The 19,631-nt window shown below is 61.1% G+C and overlaps 3 protein-coding genes across 4 annotated transcripts; 1 reads left to right on the top strand and 2 right to left on the bottom strand.

Moving 5' to 3' along the window:
• LOC131591439 (tetraspanin-33-like) lies at positions 1 to 6,340 on the bottom strand. Of its 2 annotated transcripts, none has more exons than XM_058862153.1 (8): positions 6,174 to 6,317; positions 3,711 to 3,768; positions 3,484 to 3,611; positions 3,322 to 3,396; positions 3,122 to 3,217; positions 2,737 to 2,865; positions 1,357 to 1,518; positions 1 to 640 (listed from the first exon to the last, which is right to left on the bottom strand). In XM_058862153.1, the coding sequence occupies exons 2-8, from the start codon at positions 3,766 to 3,768 to the stop codon at positions 539 to 541; spliced, it is 750 nt and encodes a 249-aa protein (XP_058718136.1). In that variant the 5' UTR covers positions 6,174 to 6,317; the 3' UTR covers positions 1 to 538. The 2 variants fall into 2 exon arrangements, with proteins under 2 accessions (XP_058718136.1, XP_058718135.1); XM_058862152.1 differs by having other exon boundaries at positions 5 to 640; positions 6,140 to 6,340.
• A 3,805-nt stretch (positions 6,341 to 10,145) lies between these two features.
• LOC131591559 (uncharacterized) lies at positions 10,146 to 13,647 on the bottom strand. Its single transcript, XM_058862372.1, has 4 exons — positions 13,590 to 13,647; positions 12,757 to 13,140; positions 11,643 to 11,768; positions 10,146 to 10,258 (listed from the first exon to the last, which is right to left on the bottom strand). The coding sequence occupies exons 1-4, from the start codon at positions 13,645 to 13,647 to the stop codon at positions 10,182 to 10,184; spliced, it is 645 nt and encodes a 214-aa protein (XP_058718355.1). The 3' UTR covers positions 10,146 to 10,181.
• A 3,111-nt stretch (positions 13,648 to 16,758) lies between these two features.
• LOC131591557 (acrosin-like) lies at positions 16,759 to 19,406 on the top strand (the record flags this gene model as incomplete). Its single annotated transcript, XM_058862371.1, has 4 exons — positions 16,759 to 16,913; positions 17,387 to 17,652; positions 17,782 to 17,927; positions 19,023 to 19,406. Coding segments are annotated over 4 exons (951 nt in total), but the record flags the coding sequence as incomplete, so codon positions are not given.
• Between the last annotated feature and the right edge of the window lie 225 nt (positions 19,407 to 19,631).

Here is a 19,631-nt window from a genome sequence, read left to right as displayed (position 1 = left end):
CCCCAAACACCCAGCTATGGGGATTGTCCCCAGACACCCAGCCATGGGGATTGTCCCCAAACACCTGGCTGTGGGGATTGTCCCCAAACACCCAGCCACGGGGATTGTCCCCAGTCCCACAGCCCAGCCTGGGCCAAGGCAGCTCAGTGCACAGACAGACAGACAGACCGACAAACGTCCTTCTCCAGCACAGGCGGGGAGGGGAAGCACATCCCAGTGCGAAGCTTTGTGCAGCAGCAGAACGCACGGATGGACAGACAGACAGACAAATGTCCTTCTCCAGCACAGGCGGGGAGGGGAAGCACATCCCAGTGCGAAGCTTTGTGCGGCAGCAGGACGCACGGACGGACGGACAGACAGCGATTCCCCGGCGCTGCCTCAGCGCGGCACCTCCAGGCCGAGCCCAGCGCCGGCTGCCAAAGGCACGGAGCCTCCCTCTCCGCAGCCAGCGCGGATCCGCCATCCCTCCTCTCCAGCCGAGCCCCCCGGGCTCTTCCCGCGGATCCGGGGTCGGGAATGCCCCCGGAGAGGCCGGGGCTCAGTACCAGGGGTCTGCCCGGTGCTGCTGGTTGTAGAGCTGCAGCTTGATCTGGTCACGGATCTGGTTGATGAGGAGCTGCGCCAGCACGATGCCCACCAGCTGCAGGGGAGAGGGAGGGGTGGGGAGAGGGAAGGGGATGGGGAGAGGAAAGGGGGATAGATAAGGAGAGGGAAAGGATGGGGAGAGGAAGGGGATGGGGAAAGGGAGGGATGGGGAGAGGGAGGGGATGGGGAGAGAGAGGGAATGGGGAGAGGAAGGGGATGGGGAGAGGAAAGGGGGATAGATAAGGAGAGGGAGGGATGGGGAGAGGGAGGGGATGGGAAGAGGAAAGGGGGATAGATAGGAGGGAAGGGATGGGGAGAAGGAAGGGATGGGGAGAGGGAGGAGATGGGGAGAGGAAGGGAGATAGGAGAGGGGATGGGGAGAGGGAGGAGATGGGGAGAGGGAGGGGATGAGGAGAGGGAAAGGGGAAATGAGATACAGGGCAGGGAGAAGAGGGGAGGAGAAAGGAAGAGAAAGAGGAAGGGGAACCAGGAAGGAAATGGGAGAGGAAGGGGGAAAGGGAAGAGGAATGGGGGACAGAAAGAGAGAGGGAAGAAGGAGAAGGGGAGAGGGAGGTGCTGAGCAACACCAGGCGGTGTCACCCCATTCCCCCCATGCCTGACATCTGCATCACTGCCCCACCCCAAATCCCATCCCAACTCCCCCATCTGGCAATCCATTTAGGATTAATGCCATTAAGGCAGCCCCCCAAAAACCCCACAAGCAGCGCTTTGGGACGGAGCCTTGTCCCCCACAGTGCCCCAGCCCCGTACCTGGGGCAGGGCCAGCCCCAGGGTGATGCCCCCCAGCAGGAAGAGGTTGCTGTGGGTCCAGTTGACCAGTTTGTCGATGCAGCCGTTGGTGTGGATGAAGGCACTGGCCTCCAGGTAGCCCCTGGCCTGCATCCCGTGGCCACACATGGTGTTGATGACGGCCTGGGAGAGGGGACAGGACACACTGGGGTCCCGGTTCTTGGGGGGCGGCCGTGTGGTGACCAGGAGCTCTGGCCTTGCCTTGGTGGGGTGTCCCCTTCCTCGGTGTCCCCAGGCCAGCCCTCCAGAGCCACCTGTCCCCAAAGAGCCAATCCCAGCTCGAGAGGGAGAATTCTCCCCCAGCTCACCACAGCATTTCCACCCAGGAAATGTCCCCAAAGCCCAAGGTTGGGATGGGGAACCCAATCCCAGAGTGTGGCATGGGGGAACCCAAACCCAGATTTTGGGATGGGGAACCCAAACCCAGAGTGTGCAATGGGGAACCCAAACCCCAAAGTGGGATGGGGAACTCAAACCCAGATGTTGGGATGGGGAACCCAAACCCAGAGTGTGGGAACCCAAACCCAGAGTGTGCAATGGGGAACCCAAACCCAGAGTGTGGGATGGAGGAACCCAAATCCAGATGTTGGGATGGGGAAACCAAACGTGGAGTGTGGGAACCCAAACCCAGAGTGTGGGATGGAGGAACTCAAACCCCAGAGTGGGATGGGGAAACCAAACCCAGAGTGTGGGAACCCAAACCTGAAGTGTGCAATGGGGAACCCAAATTCCAAAGGTGGGATGGGGAACCCAAATTCCAAAGTGGGATGGGGAACCCAAACCCCAAAGTGGGATGGGGAACCCAAAACCAGAGTGTGCAATGGGGAACCCAAATTCCAAAGGTGGGATGGGGAACCCAAATTCCAAAGGTGGGATGAGGAACTCAAACCCAGAGTGTGCAATGGGGAACCCAAATCCCAAAGGTGGGATGGGGAACCCAAATCCCGAGTGTGGGATGGAGGAACCCAAACCCCAAAGTGGGATGGAGGAACCCAAATCCCAAAGTGGGATGGGGAAACCAAACCCCGAGTGTGGGATGGAGGAACCCAAATCCAGATGTTGGGATGGAGAAACCAAACGCAGTGTGGGATGGAGGAACCCAAATCCCAAAGGTGGGATGGGGAACCCAAACCCCGAGTGTGGGATGGGGAACCCAAACCCAGATGTTGGGATGGAAAACTCAAAGCCAGAAGGTAGGACAGGAGAACCCAAACCCCAAAAGTGGGATGGGGTCCATCTGTTGCCACCAGCGTGTTCCCTCCCCTTGGGCAGGGCTCCAGCCCCAGGGCACAGCAGGACGGGCACAGGGCAGTGTCCCTCGAGGCCACCCCCAGGACTGACCTGCTCGGTGTCGTGCAGGCAGCAGGAGAAGGGCACGGAGCAGCGCTCACGGCTGGGGTTGGTGGCCGTGCAGTTGAAATAAACGTTCTGGGACCAGTCCTTGTAGGAGACACCCCCACAGCAGCTGAACTGCGGGCAGGACATGGGGCTCGGCGCCGAGGGGACAGCAGCCCGTGGCAGGGGGACAGCACGCTCAGGGCTGTTGGTGTCCCCAGCTCTCCCCAGCCTCGCCCTGCCCGCGCAGGACATCACCACAGACATCAAATCCTCTTGCCAGAGCCATCCAACGTCCCCAAGCTGTGCCACCCCACAGATTGAAAAAGTGGGGACATGTCCTGATCCATTGGAGGGACACCCCAACCCTGCAGACCCCCACCCCGGTCACCTCCTTCTGCCCAAAATCGATGAGGTTCTGCAGGTCCAGGTCATCCCGGTAATGCACGATGGCCCCGTTGATGATCTCGCTGACCTTCCCACGTGCCTGGGGGACACCAGCAAGGCTGTCACCCAGTGGGTGACACGAGTGGGGTCACCCATCACCCCCACCAGGTTTGGGTTCCCCATCCCACCCTCTGGGTTCGGTACCTTATCGGAGAAGACAAAGCCCAGCACGCCGGCCGCCAGCTGCAGGAGGAAGATGACGGTCAGGCAGACGGAGAACTGCAGGAGAAGGAATGTGACGGTGAGGGGACCACGGGAGGGGACACCGAGATGCCACCAGGTCCCCCCAGCCCCGGCAGGACTCACCATCTGCAGCAGGCAGATGTTCTCCCGCAAGGAGCCGACGCAGCCGCAGAAGGTGATGAGGAAGGTGAGGACGCCCACCATGATGAGGAGGATGGCAGGGTCCACCGCCAGGCACGCCATGGCTGCCTCTGTCACCAGAGCTGTCACCGGCACTGCCAGCACCCCCAGGACCCCCCATGACAACCCCCAGAGCACCAGAACCGGCTGGGAACCACCCCCGAGCTCACCTGCGTGCTTCAGCAGCCGGGCGTAGACCCCCACGGCCACCATCACCATGGAGATCATCTGCAGAGGGACAGAGGTGACCCCGCAGCTGTCACCAGCCCCGTGCCACACCCGTGTGCCCACCTCAGAGCCGGGGATGGAAACCGGGCAGCAGAACGGCAGGGGCTGCCTCAGTTTCCCCTCGTCACACGGTGTCCACTGTGTCCCCACCTTCTGGGAGGTCACATTTGTCCCCACCCCCTGGGTGGTCACCTCTGTCCCCACCTTCTGGGAGGTCACCTCTGATCCCACCCCCTGGGTAGTCACCTCTGATCCCACCCCCTGGGTGGTCACCTCTGTCCCCACCTCCTGGAAAGTCACCTCTGTCCCCACCCCCTGGGAGGTCACATCTGTCCCCACCTTCTGGGAGGTCACCTCTGTCCCCACCTTCTGGAAAGTCACATCTGTCCCCACCCCCTGGGTGGTCACCTCTGCCCCCACCTTCTGGGAGGTCACCTCTGTCCCCACCCCCTGGGATGTCACTTCTGTCCCCACCTTCTGGGTGGTCACCTCTGATCCCACCCCCTGGGATGTCACCTCTGTCCCCACCTCCCGGGAGGTCACCTCTGTCCCCACCTCCCGCCAGCCAGCCCTGCTCCTCTGGAAGTGGCTGGACACAGGCTCGTGGTTTATGGGAAGTGAGAAACTTCCTCAAAAATAGGATTGCAAACACGGAAATAACCCGCAAAAAAAAACCAACCCCAAAACTTGCAAAAAAAAACCCCAAAAAACCCAAAAGCATTTTAAAATCCCCAAAACATAAAAAAAATCCTCAAATCTCCCAAGCGGTGCAAAAATCTTCAAAGCATTTTTAAAAAGTCCTTGAAGCATAAAAAAAAATACTCAAAACATAAAACTTTTCAAAAACATAAAAAATCCCTCAAAATATTAAAAAAAAAATCAAAAAAGCCCCCAAATATGGAAAACTGTGGTTTTTCTGCAGGAGATATCTCTGGAGTGGGCTGGGGACAAGAAGAGCTTCTGTCCCCCTCTCTGGGAGGTTTGTCACCTGTGTGGGGTCAGACAGGACCAAAGGACCCCAAAAATTCTCGGGGAACGGGGAAACTCCTGGAGATTCTGGAACGGGGGATCCCAGTGGAGTCCAGGGATGGGGACATTCCCAGGGAGCAGGAATCCCTCAGGAATGAGGGGTTACTGGGCTTGGGGGGCTCCAGGGATCACGAGGAGAGTGGATTCCAGTAGGGATCAGGGGTGGGGACAGCTCTAAAGTCAAGGGGTTCCTGGTGGGATCCTGGGGATGGAGGTGGGTCAGGGGATCCCGGGAATGTGGGGTCCCAAATAGGTCCAGGGGTGGAGAGAGGCCCAGGAGGATCCCAACAGGGATCGGGGATGGAGAGAGCCCCAAGGTGGTCCTGGTGGGATCCCAGGGCTGGGGGTCCCTGGGGATGGGGGATCCCTGGGGCTGGGGGATCCCAACAGGGATCGGGGATGGAGAGATCCCCAAGGGAGGTGGGATCCCTGCGAATGGGAGATCCCAACAAGGATGGAAAGAGCCCCAAGGGCTGGGGGTCCCTGGGGATGGGGGATCCCCACAGGGATCAGGGATGAAGAGAGCCCCAAGGTGGTCCTGGTGGGATCTCAGGGCTGGGGGGTCCCTGGGGATGGGGGGTCCCTGGGGATGGGGGATCCCCACAGGGATCAGGGATGGAGAGAACCCCAAGGTGGTCCTGGTGGGATCCCAGGGCTGGGGGGTCCCTGGGAATGGGGGGTCCCTGGGGCTGGGGGATCCCCACAGGGATTGGGGATGGAGAGGACCCCAAGGGCCGGGGGGTCCCTGGGGATGGGGGATCCCAATAGGGATGGAGAAAGCCCCAAGGGATGTGGGATCCCTGGGGATGGAGAATCCCCACAAGGATCAGGGGTGGAGAGAGCCCCAAGGGTTGGGGGGTTCCTGGGGATGGGGGATCCCAACAGGGATGGAGAGAGCCCCAAGGGATGTGGGATCCCTGGGGATGAGGGATCCCAACAGGGATGGAGAGAGCCCCAAGGTGGTCCCGGTGGGATCCCAGGGCTGGGGGGTCCCTGGGGATGGAGGATCCCTGGGGATGGAGGATCCCCACAGGGATCGGGGATGGAGAGAGCCTCAAGGGCTGGGGGGGTCCCTGGGGATGGGGGGTCCCTGGGCATGAGGGATCCCAACAGGGATGGAGAGAGCCCCAGGGTGGTCCCGGTGGGATCTCAGTGCTGGGGGGGGGTCCCTGGGGATGGGGGATCCCTGGGGATGGAGAGAGCCCCAGGGTGGTCCCGGTGGGATCTCAGGGCTGGGGGGGTCCCTGGGGATGGCGGTGTCCCAATGGGGTGCAGCGATGGGGACAGCCCCAGGAGGCGGACATCCTCGGGGAATGGGGTGTCCCGGTGCCCCCGCACTCACCCAGAAGAGCAGGTTGAAGAAGAAGAGCACGTACTTGACCACCGGGCTCACGAAGGAGAAATCGTCCATGAGGGGCCCGGCGGAGGCCGCCGTCCGCCTCGCCATGGCCGAGCGGGGCCGAGCGGAGCCGAGCGGAGCCGAACGGGGCCGAACGCAGCCGAACCTGACCGGACCCCGCTTCGCCCCTCAGCGAGCCCCGCTCCGCTCGGCCACGCCCCCTCCCCTCCCCGCCCTCTCATTGGCTGCATACTCCTCGTTCTGCCTTCCTATTGGTTAACCGCCCTGTCACTCAGTCCCCGCCGATCCCGCCCCCCGAGCGGTGTGGCACAGCCGCACCTGTCCGTGCCTTAAAGGGCCAGCGCACCCCTTTCCTGTCCCGCGCGGAGCCGGGGTCGGGCTCAGATCCCGCCTGGAAACTTCCAGAATCCCTTCCCGAAAGTGCCCGAACCGTGCGGTCCGTGCCCCAGAGAACCCCGCAGCTTGGCGGGATTGTTGAATTTTATAATTATGCCTATAATTTGTCAGTGATTTGTGCCCCGGGTGACAGTCCTCCAAGGGACACGGGGGAATTCTCATCCCTGAATCGTGGCCAGCTGAGGTCATTCGGGGTTCTCCTAAAAGGACATGGCTGAGTCTCTGACCCAAATTTGCTGAAATCAGCCCCAAACCCTCCAGTGCTGACACCTCGGTGACCTCTGCACAGGGAGGTGGGAGCCCAAACCACATCCATTCCCAAAACTGGGGCGCTTTGGTCAATCCTGGGACACGAGGAAGCAACAGGTTCCTTCCCCAACAGGATCCAACCCTCAAATCCCATTTTTAGGATGAATTTTGCCCTATTTTTTTGCCTCACATTCTCAGTTTTCGTGAGAAAAACTCACTCTTGGGCATAGAAAAGAGCTGTCACCTTGTGCCACCACCCTTTGCTTGGAGAGAGCACCGACTCACAGTTATAATTTAATTTATTTTTATTCCATTTTTTTTAATTGTTTCTCTTCTACTCCTGGCTGGAAATTCCCTGGGAGCAGATGCTGGCACGGCCCTTTCCGGAGGAAGACGAGAGCTTCACACAGAGGAACCAAAACCAAAAATCCCCTTTGTGCTTTTAGGGTCAGGGAGGAGACAGTCCCACCTCCAGAACATTGGGGTGCTGCTGTGGAGGAGCCCCCGTGAACCCCCAAAATGCTGATGGGGTCTTGACCACCAGGTCTTGGTGGGGTTTGAACCTCTCAGAAGAGTTTCTGTCCCTGCAATAAAGAGGATGGCGCCCATGGGTGCCACGGAGATGTCCACGGATCTGTTGTGATTCCCAAAAAAACCCCACCAGGTTTGTGTGTCCGCCCATCAGATCCCTTCTCCGTGGCACGTGTCCCCACGGACGTGTCCCCATGGGTGAGGTGGCCCCAAGTGACCCCACAGTGGTCATGCCACCACCCCACTGTCCCCAGCTCACGGTGGCTGTGTCCCACACCTCATGGTGGCCATGTTACACACCCCATGGTGGCCATGTCCCACACCCCATGGTGGCCATGTCACACACCCCATGGTGGCTGTGTCACACACCCCACAGTGGCCATGTCACACACCCCATGGTGGCCATGTGACACACCTATGGTGGCCCTGTCCCACACCCCATGGTGGCCGTGTCACACACCCCACGGTGGCCATGTCCCACACCCCATGGTGGCCATGTCACACACCCCATGGTGGCTGTGTCACACACCCCACAGTGGCCATGTCACACACCCCATGGTGGCCATGTGACACACCTATGGTGGCCCTGTCCCACACCCCATGGTGGCCGTGTCACACACCCCACGGTGGCCCTGTCCCACACCCCATGGTGGCCATGTCACACACCCTATGGTGGCTGTGTCACACACCCCACAGTGGCCATGTCACACACCCCATGGTGGCCATGTCACACACCCCATGGTGGCTGTGTCACACACCCCATGGTGGCCATGTCACACACCCCATGGTGGCCATGTGACACACCTGTGGTGGCCCTGTCCCACACCCCATGGTGGCCGTGTCACACACCCCACAGTGGCCATGTCACACACCCCATGGTGGCCATGTGACACACCTGTGGTGGCCATGTCCCACACCCCATGGTGACCCCTGCCCTGGTGTCCCCTGCCCAGGGCTTGGCAACGCCCCAAGAAAGGGACATCGAGCCCGGGGCTCCATCCTGGTGTACCCCAAACCCCAGAGCTGGGTGTGGGACAAGGGTGGGATCCATGGGATCCATGGGATGGGATAGGGTGGGATCCATGGGATCCATGGGATGGGATGGGATCCATGGGATCCATGGGATGGGATCCATGGGATGGGATGGGATCCATGGGATGGGATAGGATCCATGGGATCCATGGGATGGGATGGGATCCATGGGATCCATGGGATCCATGGGATGTGCTGGGACAGGGATGAAGAGGAGGACACAGGGAAGGAGAAGGGAGGCTCTGATGGCCCCCGGAGCCGCAGTGGTCGCCATGGGAGGAGGGCGAGCACCAGAGGAGCCCCGCAGAGCCCCCGGGATTCTGCGAGATCCCAAATATCCCAAATTTCCCACTCGGCACCTCCGGAACACGGGCGGGATAAAGGGCGTGGCCATGGAAGGGATGGGGCGGTGACATGACCATATATGGTATTGTGGGCGTGTCAGTGGGCGGGGCCTGTGCTCCCCCTCTGCCGATAGCGCCGCCCAGCGGCCGTGAGGGAAAGAGCGCGCTTGGGGACCCCCGGGACCCCCACATCCCACCCCTAATGGGGAACAACTCGGGACCCCCACATCCCACCCCTAATGGGGAAAAACCCGGGACCCCCACATCCCACCCCTAATGGGGAAAAACCCGGGACCCCCACATCCCACCCCTAATGGGGAAAAACCCGGGACCCCCACATCCCACCCCTAATGGGGAAAAACCCGGGACCCCCACATCCCACCCCTAATCGGGGACCCCCACATCCCACCCCTGATCGGGGACACCCTGGGACCCCCACAGCTCACTCGTAATCGGGGACCCCCACATCCCACCCCTAATGGGGAAAAACCCGGGACCCCGACATCCCACCCTGATCGGGGACCCCCACATCCCACCCCTAATGGGGAAAAACCCGGGACCCCCACATCCCACCCTGATCGGGGACCCCCACATCCCACCCCTAATGGGGAAAAACCCGGGACCCCCACATCCCACCCCTAACGGGGAAAAACCCGGGACCCCCACATCCCACCCTGATCGGGGACACCCTGGGACCCCCAGAGCTCACCCCTAATCGGGGACCCCCGGGACCCCCACATCCCACCCCTAATTTGGGACACCCTGGGACCCCACAGCTCACCCGTAATCAGGGACCCCCACATCCCACCCTTAATCGGGGACCCCCGGGACCCCCACATCCCACCCATAATGGGGAAAACCCGGGACCCCCACATCCCACCTCTAATCGGGGACCCCCACAGTTCACCCCTAACCGGGGACCCCCACATCCCACCCCTGATCGGGGACCCCCACATCCCACCCCTAATCGGGGACCCCCAGAGCTCACCCCTAAGTGGGGACCCCCACATCCCACCCCTGATCGGGGACACCCAGGACCCCCATAGCTCACCCCTAATTTGGGACCCCCACATCCCACCCCTAATTGGGGACCCCCGTGACCCTCACAGCCCATCCCTAAACGGGGAACCCCCCGTACCCCACCCCCCACCCCCCCAAGCCCCCCGACCCCTCGCGGGTGGGAAGGAGGGGTCACCCCCGCTCTGGAGCAATGCTCTTTATTTGGGGTCTCAGGGTTTGTCCCCCCCCCCAGCCACGGGACCCCGGGGTTTGGGTGTCCCCTGGAGGGTGGGGACACCCTGAGCTGTCCCCTGCCCCTCCCTGGGGACCCCAAACCATTGGGAACCCCCCACGAAACCCTCCTGCGCCCCCATCCCTGCACCCCTGCCCCAGAGCACGGCCCCAGCCCTGTCCCCGCGGTTTGGGGCTGTGTCACACGCCCGTGTCACACGTGTCACCCAGCTGGGGTGGCCTCAGGTGTTGAGGCTCTTCACGTCACCCAAGGCCACCTCTCCTTGTTCCCCTCCGGCCACGGCTCCGGGCTCTGGGGCTGGGGGGACAGTGAGTGGGGCCATGGGACAGCCCTGGCCCCACAGAGCTGCTCCTGTCCCCATCCCTGTCCCCATCCTCGTCCTTGGCCTCGTCCCTGCCCTGCCTTCATCCCCACCCTCATCTCCATCCCATTCTGTTCTCACCTTCATCCCCATCCCATTCCCTCTCCTCATCCCACCCTATCCCATCCCATTCCACCCTCAGCCTCTTTCCCACCCCATCCCATCCCATCCCATCCCATCCCATCCCATCCCACCCCATCCCATCCCATCCCATCCCATCCCATCCCATCCCATCCCATCCCATCCCATCCCATCCCATCCCATCCCATCCCATCCCATGGATCCCATCCCATGGATCCCATCCCATGGATCCCATCCCATCCCATGGATCCCATCCCATGGATCCCATCCCATCCCATCCCATCCCATCCCATGGATCCCATCCCATGGATCCCATCCCATGGATCCCATCCCATCCCATGGATCCCATCCCATGGATCCCATCCCATCCCATCCCATCCCATCCCATCCCATCCCATCCCATCCCATCCCATCCCATGGATCCCATCCCATGGATCCCATCCCATGGATCCCATCCCATCCCATCCCATCCCATCCCATCCCATCCCATCCCATGGATCCCATCCCATGGATCCCATCCCATGGATCCCATCCCATCCCATCCCATCCCATCCCATGGATCCCATCCCATCCCATCCCATCCCATCCCATGGATCCCATCCCATCCCATCCCATCCCACAGCACAAAGGGAGCTGGAAATCCCCTCCCCACACAGAATCCCATTCCCAGTGGGCCAGGGGGTCTCCAGCTGGAGACTCCCCATCCTACAACACCCCCTGCGCCCCCCATCACCCCCTTTTGTGCCCCAAACACCCACTTTGGTGCCCTCAACACCCACTTTGGAGCCCCCAACACCCCCTTTGGAGCCCCCCGCACCCCCTTTGGTGTCCCCTGCACCCACTTTAGAGCCCCCAACACCCCCTTTGGAGCCCCCCGCACCCACTTTGGAGCCCCCCGCACCCCCTTTGGAGCCCCCCACACCCACTTTTGTGCCCCCCGCCCCCCTTTTTTTGCCCCCCGCGCACCTGCGCGCCCCCAGCATCCCCTTTGGAGCCCCCCCACACCCACTTTGGAGCCCCCCGCACCCCCTTTTGGTGCCCCCAGCCCCCCCCTTTTGTGCCCCCGGCACCCCCTTTGGTGCCCCCCACGCACCTGTGCGCCCCCCACACCCCCTTTGGAGCCCCCCGCACCCCCTTTGGAGCCCCCTGCACCCCCTTTGGAAGCCCCCGCACCCACTTTGGAGACCCCGCACCCACTTTTGTGCCCCCCGCCCCCTCCTTTTTTTGCCCCCCGCGCACCTGCGCGCCCCCAGCAGTGCCCCTGGCAGCGGGCACACACCAGCACCCCGATGGCCACGGCGGTGAAAGCGGCCGTGAGGACACAAATCACCGTCAGCATGTCCGGAGCCACCGCCCCCCGCACCCCTGCGGGGACAGCGACACGTGGGGACACCGCCAGCACCGCCACGGAGAGCCCCGAACCGCCGCGGGGACAGGGGGACGGACGGACAGACACGGCAGGGACAGACGGACAGACACGACAGGGACAGGGGGACAGGCAGGGACAAGGGACAGACACGGCAGGGACAGATGGACAGACAGGGCAGGGACAGAGGGACAGTCACGGCAGGGACAGACGGACAGACATGGCAGGGACAGACGGACACGGCAGGGACAGCCGGACAGACATGGCAGGGATAGACAGACAGGCAGGGACAGAGGGGCAGACACGGCAGGGACAGATGGACAGGCAGGGCAGGGACAGAGGAACAGACATGGCAGGGACAGAGGGACAGGCAGGGACAGACGGACAGACACGGCAGGGACAGAGGGACAGACAGGGCAGGGACAGAGAGACAGGCAGGGACAAGGGACAGACACGGCAGGGACAGACGGAGAGACACGGCAGGGACAGAGGGACAGGAAGGGCAGGGACAGACAGACAGGCAGGGCAGGGAATTGGAGACACCCCAAATTCTGGCACCACCCAGATGGGGACAGGACCGGAGGAGGTGACAGATGCATCAGGGAATTGGGGGGACCCCCAAAATTCTGACACCACCCATATGAGGACAGGGATGGACCAGGGGACAGAGGAAGTGACAGGCACGGCAGGGAACTGGGGACACCCCAAATTCTGGCACCACCCAGGTGGGGACACCCCAAATTCTGGCACCACCCAGATGAGGACAGGACTGGACACAGCAGGGAACTGGGGACACCCCCAAAATTCTGTCTCCACCCAGATGGGGACACCCCAAATTCTGGCTCCACCCAGGTGGGGACAGGACTGGACCCAGCAGGGAATTGGGGACACCCCAAATTCTGGCTCCACCCAGACAGGGACAGGGCTGGACACATCAGGGAATAAGGGGGACCCCAAAAACGACAGCGTCACCCCCGCCCCACTCACCCTCCCCTGCGGGCTGCAGCACCAGGGAGCAGAGGAGGAGCTGCGGGGCCTCGGCGCGGGAGGCGTAGCAGGAATAATTCCCAAAATCGGGATCGCTGAGGTTCCTCAGCAGCAGGGACACGCCGGCCTCCCCCGTCCCCGCCGCGCAGAAGGAGACCCTGCCCCTAAAGCGGCTGTCGGGCTGCTCGGGGGGCTGCCAGCCCGGCTCGGGGGGCGGCTGCCAGCCCAGGCGGTGGCTGAGCACGGGGACATCGCGGTTGTCGCCGGCCTGGTGGGTGCAGCTGAGGGTGACCCCGCGCAGGGCACCCCAGGGCTGGCTGCCGCAGGGCAGGCAGGCGTCCTCGCCGATGGCCGCTGTCACCGTGACGGGGACAGGAGGATGGTCTGGGAGGGGACACGGCGGGGTGACCCCCGGGGATGGGATACAGAGGGGTAGAGGGTTTGGTTGGGGACATCCGTGGGGACACCGGGGATCACCCCCGGGGATGGGATACAGAGGGGTAGAGGGGTCACTCGCGTTTGGGGACATCCCTGGGGACACAGCGGGGTGACCCCCAGGGATGGGATACAGAGGGGTAGAGGGGGCCATTCGCGTTTGGGGACATCCCTGGGGACACAGCGGGTGGTGGCAGCGGAGCCCTGGTGGCACCGAGGGCTCGCCGGTGCCAAGCAGCCGCCCCGTGAGTCACCGCCCTGCCGGGAACGGCTCCCCCGCCCTCGCCTCGGGGTCGCCACCGCGGTCTCCGAGCAAGGGAAAAAGGGGGGGTTGGGAAGGGGGTCCCCGGGGCCGGGGGGGCTCTGCAGGACCCCCTCACCCCGCTGATGGGGGGTACCTGCCCGGCTGAGGAAGGGGCACAGAGCCCAGAGCGCCACGACGGGGAGCAGCGGCATCCTGCCGGGATCCTGCACGGCAGCGGGCACCCCAAAAACCTGCGGGCACCCCAAAACCCTGCTGGCACCCGAAACTCTGCAGGCATCCCAAAAACCTGCGGGTTCCCCAAACACTGCGGGGATCCCAAAACCCTGCTGGCACCCCTAAACCCTCCTGGCACCCCAAAACCCTGCTGGCACCCCAAAACTCTGCAGGCATCCCAAAAACCTGCGGGTACCCCAAACACTGGGGTGGGGGGCTGGGCAGTGATAGGGCAGGGGGGGTTATGGGGTGGGGGGCTGGGCAGTGATAGGGAAGGGGGGCGGGGCTGGGTGTAGGGCAGCGCGGTGGGCAGCAGCCCCCGGCCCCCGGCATGATCGGAGCCCCGCCCCCCCCCGTGGGGACAGGGGACACTCCCGTGGACACCCCGGGGACAGGGGACACCCCCAGCCCCACCCGGAGGACAGGGGACACCCCCAGACGCATCCCGGGGGCAGGGGACACCCCCGGGGACATCCCCGGTCCCACCCCGGGGGCAGGGAGCACCCCCGGGGACACCCCCCGTCCCACCCTGGGGACAGGGAACACCCCCAGCCCCACCCCGGGGACACCCCCGGGGACAGGGGACGCCCCCAGCCCCACCCCGGGGACACCCCCGGCCCCACTCCGGGGACAGGGGACACCCCCGGGGACACACCCGGTCCCTCCCCAGGGACAGGGAGCACCCCCGGGGACACCCCCGGCCCCACCGCGGGTACAGGGGACACCCCCGGGGACACCCCCGGTCCCTCCCGGGGACAATGCCCTCCCGGCCCGCCCCTCACCGTGGCTCCCGCCGCCGCCCGCCCGTGCCGCGCTCAGCCCCGGCCCCGCCCCGGCGCCACCGCCCGGCCCCGCCCCCGCCCCGCCCCGCCCCGCCCCGCCCCGCCCCGACAGATGTGCCCGCTCCAGATGTGCCCGCCCCAGATGTGCCCGCTCCAGGTGTGCCCGCTCCAGGTGTGCCCCACTCCAGATGTGCCCGCTCCAGATGTGCCCGCTCCAGGTGTGCCCGCCCCAGATGTGCCCGCCCCAGGTGTGCCCGCCCCAGATGTGCCCGCCCCAGATGTGCCCGCCCCAGGTGTGCCCGCTCCAGATGTGCCCGCTCCAGATGTGCCCGCCCCAGATGTGCCCGCCCCAGGTGTGCCCGCCCCAGATGTGCCCGCCCCAGGTGTGCCCGCTCCAGATGTGCCCCACTCCAGATGTGCCCCTGCCCCGCTGGGCCGCGTCCAGCTGTGACTCAGGGCTGACTCAGGGCTGCCCCTGCCAGCTGTGACTCAGGGCTGCCCCTGCCAGCTGTGACTCAGGGCTGCCCCTGCCAGCTGCGCCCCTGCCAAGCCCGGCGGGGCCCTGCCCCATCCAGATGTTTCCTGTGCCCATCCAGATGTGCCCCGTCCAGCCCAGAACAGCAAATTCAGGAAAAGCTTTTTTTTTATTGTTGTGTTCTCCTTTTTATTATTATATTCCAGCAAAATATACCTTCTAATCTGGTGTAAATTTATTAAAACATAATTATTATTATTTTAATCTGTTCTAAGTTTATGCTTCAGTAAAAAATATTTATTATTATTTTAATCTGTGGTAAGTTTATGTTTTAGTAAAATATATTTATTATTATTAAAAGTGGTGTAATATATATTACATATACATTACATATATGTAATATGAGATATATTACATATATAATAATATATAAAAATTAATTAATGTTGTATAAAGGGTATAGAAAATTACATTATATTCTATATTATAAACTATTTGTATTATATTATATTATACTAAAATATATCATATTCATATTATATTAATATCATTATATTGTATATTATATTATATAATATCATTATATCTATTTAATAATAGAACAATTACATATATTAATTAATATAATATGTAATATCAACAAATGATATTAATATAATGTATAATTATGGTATAATAATTATAATATTAATGTTACATTAATATAATATTAATTGTTATATTAATATATATTTATTATTATTTACATAATATCTAAAATTGATATTAACATGATGGGATATATTAATAAATAGAAAAATAATATAAATAGGAATATAATATCATACCATATTAATACTATATTATTATTATATATAAAATATAAACAATATATTTTTATAATGTTATTTTTCATAAATATTACTAATAATATTTAATAATGATTATTAATTACGAATATATTATATATATTAATATAATATGATATAAATTATATTTATATATTTATTAATATATTTATATATTTGTATATATTTATATATTTATATATTTATTAATTATATGTAATTATATATTATGTATATCTATTAGTATTATATGAAGCAATATAATAAATGTTAATTAAATATTTACATATAAATGTAAAATATTTTAACATATATTTAAGATATATTAACATATATGAGCATCTATGATTGCTAATATACACCCCACTACCAATCATATAACAACAAATATCATTAATTATTATAAATTAATAATTAATTTAATAATAATAAATAATTTAATCATTAACGAAGCCACGATGAGCCCTAATGATGAATTATTTAAGGCCGCAGCTCTCTCTGTGTTTCATTTTGGGGCGCCACCAGCACAGGCCCAGCGCCGGAGGTGACACCGCTGTCACCAAGGTCCCCCTGGCAGCGCCACCGCTCCAAGGTTCCACCCTCCGAGCTGCCCCTCTGTGACATCAGCCCGGGCTGGTGGCACCGCCAGGGCCACCAGAGGTGACAGCTCCGCTCTGTCTCTGCCACCTGCGCTGGCACCGATGGCTCTGCTGGCCCTGCTCGTCCTGCTGGCCCTGGCCGGGCCCGTGGGGGGCACGTGGGACACCTGCAGGTCGGTGTCCCCAGGGGCTCGGGGACACTCGGGGCTGTCCTGGCAGGGATGAGCCCCTCGGGGGTCCCTGTCCCCGCTGTCCCCGCTGTCCCCGAGCAGGGCACCGATGGCTTTGTGCTTCCAGAGGGACCTGCGGGCTCCGGCCCATGGCCTTCGACCACAGCTCCGTGGTTCCCGACTGCGACCCCTCAGAGGATGACTACGCCACCTTGGGCTCTTCCAATGTCGCCTCCCTCGTCCTGGATGGCGCCGGTGTCCCCTCGGGGGCCTGGCCCGGCATCGTCAGCGTTCAGGCCACGCTGGAGAACGGCACGTGGCACATGTGCTCCGGGGTCCTCATCCACCCCCAGTGGGTGCTCACGGTGGCCCAGTGCTTCTTCAGGTCTGGGTAAGGATGAGCAGGGTCAGGGATGTCCCCAAAAATGTGATAGGGGTGTCCCCACAGCAGGGACAGGGATGTCCCCACAGGAGGGTCAGTGATGTCTCCAGAGCAGGGATGGGGTGTCCCCACAGGAGTGTGAGGGATGTCCCCACAGCAGTGTCAGGGATGTCCCCACAGCAGTGTCAGGGATGTCCCTACAGCAGGAACAGGGATGTCCCCACAGGAGGGTCAGGAATGACTCCACAGCAGGGTCAGGAATGTCCCCAAAAATGAGACAGGGATGTCCCCACAGCAGAGACAGGGATGTCCCCACAGCAGTGACAGGGATGTCCCCACAGGAGGTTCAGGGATGTCCCCACAGCAGTGTCAGGGATGTCCCTACAGGAGGTTCAGGGATGTCCCCACAGCTCGGGGAGCTGCCGGGCTCCCGCATCCCGCGGCTCTGCTCCCCGCCACCTCCGTCTCCATCTCCTCCTCAGGGACCCCTCCATTTACGAAGCCGTGATCGGGGCCACGGACCTGGCTCAGCCGGGCCGCGAGGCCGAGCTGCGCCGCGTCCTGCGGATCCTGGTGCACCAGAGCTACGTGGCCACCACGGCCAGGAACAACATCGCCCTGCTGGAGCTGGACCAGCCCGTGGAGTGCAGCGACTACATCCAGCTGGGCTGCGTGCCCGACAGCTCCCTGGCAGTGGCCGAGCTCAGAACCTGCTTCATCGCGGGCTGGAGAGCCAGCCCGGACAGCGGTCAGTGCCCGCCGGGACAGGGCCCGGGGCTGCGGGGGGCTCGGCCCGGAGCCCCGGGGCTGGGCCGGGCCCCGCGGGGCCCCCCGAGCTTGCGGTGCTCAGAGCCCTCTGTGCCCTCTGTGCCCGCAGCTCCCGGGCCGCGCCTGGTGCTGCAGGAGGCCAAGGTGCGGCTCATCGACGTCCAGCTGTGCAACAGCAGCCGCTGGTACGGGGGGGCCGTGCACCCCCAGGACCTGTGCGCGGGGTACCCGCGGGGCGGCATCGACACCTGCCAGGTGCGGGCGTGGGGACAGGGACCCCCTGGGACCCCCTGGGACCCCTGAACCCATCAGAGCCAGCCCAGGGACCCCCTGAACCCCTCAGATCCATCCCAGGGACCCCTGGATCCCCTGGAACCCCTCAGACACACCCCAGGGACCCCCTGGGACCCCGCAGAGCCAGCCCAGGGATCCCCTGAACCCCTCAAGTCCAGCCCATGAACCCCTGGGACCCCTCAGAGCCAGCCCAGGGACCCCTGGAACCCCTCAGGGACAGCCCAGGGATCCCTGAACCCCTCAGACCCAACCCAGGGACACCCTGGAACCCCTCAGAGCCAGCCCAGGGACCCCCTGACCCCAACCACGACCCCTGAAACCCCTCAGATCCATCCCAGGGACCCCTGGATCCCCTCGAGTCCAGCCCAGGGACCCCTGGAACCCCTCAGAGCCATTCCAGGGACCCCCTGGGACCCCTCAGAGATAGCCCAGGGATCCCTGACCCCAACCACGACCCCTCAGAGCCAGCCCAGGGACCTCCTGGAACCCCTCAGAGATAGCCCAGGGACCCCCTGAACCCCTCACATCCATCCCAGGGACCCCTGACCTCCACCAGGACCCCCAGGAACCTCTCAGACCCAGCCCAGGGACCCCTGAAACTCCTCACATCCATTCCAGGGACCCCTGACCCCAAACAGGACCCTCTGGAACCCCTCAGAGCCAGCCCAGGGACCCCTGACCCCAGCCACGATCCCTGGAACCCCTCACATCCATCCCAGGGACCCCTGATCCCAAACAAGACCCCCTGGAACCCCCCACATCCATCCCAGGGACCCCCAGAGACCCCTCAGAGCCAGCCCAGGGACCTTCTGGAACCCCTCAAGTCCAGCCCAGGGACCCCTGAGCCCCCCACTTTCCCCCACTGTCCTTCACCCCCTGCTCTCCCATCCCTTTCCCATCCATGGATCCCTGTCCCGTGTCCCAGGGCTGCCACTCCCCATCCCTGGGTCCTTGTCCCCGTGTCCCCCTGTCCCCCCCAGCCCACCCAGTGTCCCCAGAACCCTGAGGTGTGGCTGTGAGCCTGGAGCAGCCCCTGACCCCTCTCTCCTGGTGCAGGGGGACATCGGGGGCCCCCTGGTCTGCAAGGACAACGTTGGTGACTTCTTCTGGCTGGTGGGACTGGCCAGCTGGGGCCGAGGCTGCTCCGGTGACAAACGGCCCGGGGTGTTCACGTCCACCCAGCACTTCCGTGGATGGATCCAGGTCCAGATGGGATTGGTCCCAGCAGAGATATCCCCGACAGCGACAGAGGCAGCCCCGACCCCGACTCTGAACCTGTTTGTGACCCCGACCCCGGTCCTGACCCTGAGCGTTACTGAGGAGCCACCAAAAGCAGAATCGGACGCCTTCATCACCATTTCATTCCCAAAAGAAATCCTGCTGAGGTTCTTCAGGAATCTGCAGAAGTTCTTGCTGTTCCTAAGGGAAAAAATGCGTTGAGCAGGAGGAAGAGCAGATCCCGTTCTGGCTGCAGAGGATCTCCAGCTGTCCCAGGGGCCAAGATCAGGACCCCAGGACCTGACCTGGGGCCAAGGTCAGCCCCGGTGCCCAGGGCTGCTGGGCTCTGCCCACGCTGACCCCTGCGCCCACCCCGACGGTGAATGCAGTTTGGATTGAAATAGAGTTTGTATTGAAATAGAAATTCTCCACCTTGTCCAGTTCCTT

This window comes from Poecile atricapillus, chromosome W (genome assembly GCF_030490865.1).
Source record: "Poecile atricapillus isolate bPoeAtr1 chromosome W, bPoeAtr1.hap1, whole genome shotgun sequence".
Classification (NCBI taxonomy): Eukaryota; Metazoa; Chordata; class Aves; order Passeriformes; family Paridae; genus Poecile; species Poecile atricapillus.
This window is presented reverse-complemented; position numbering and strand designations above follow the sequence as displayed.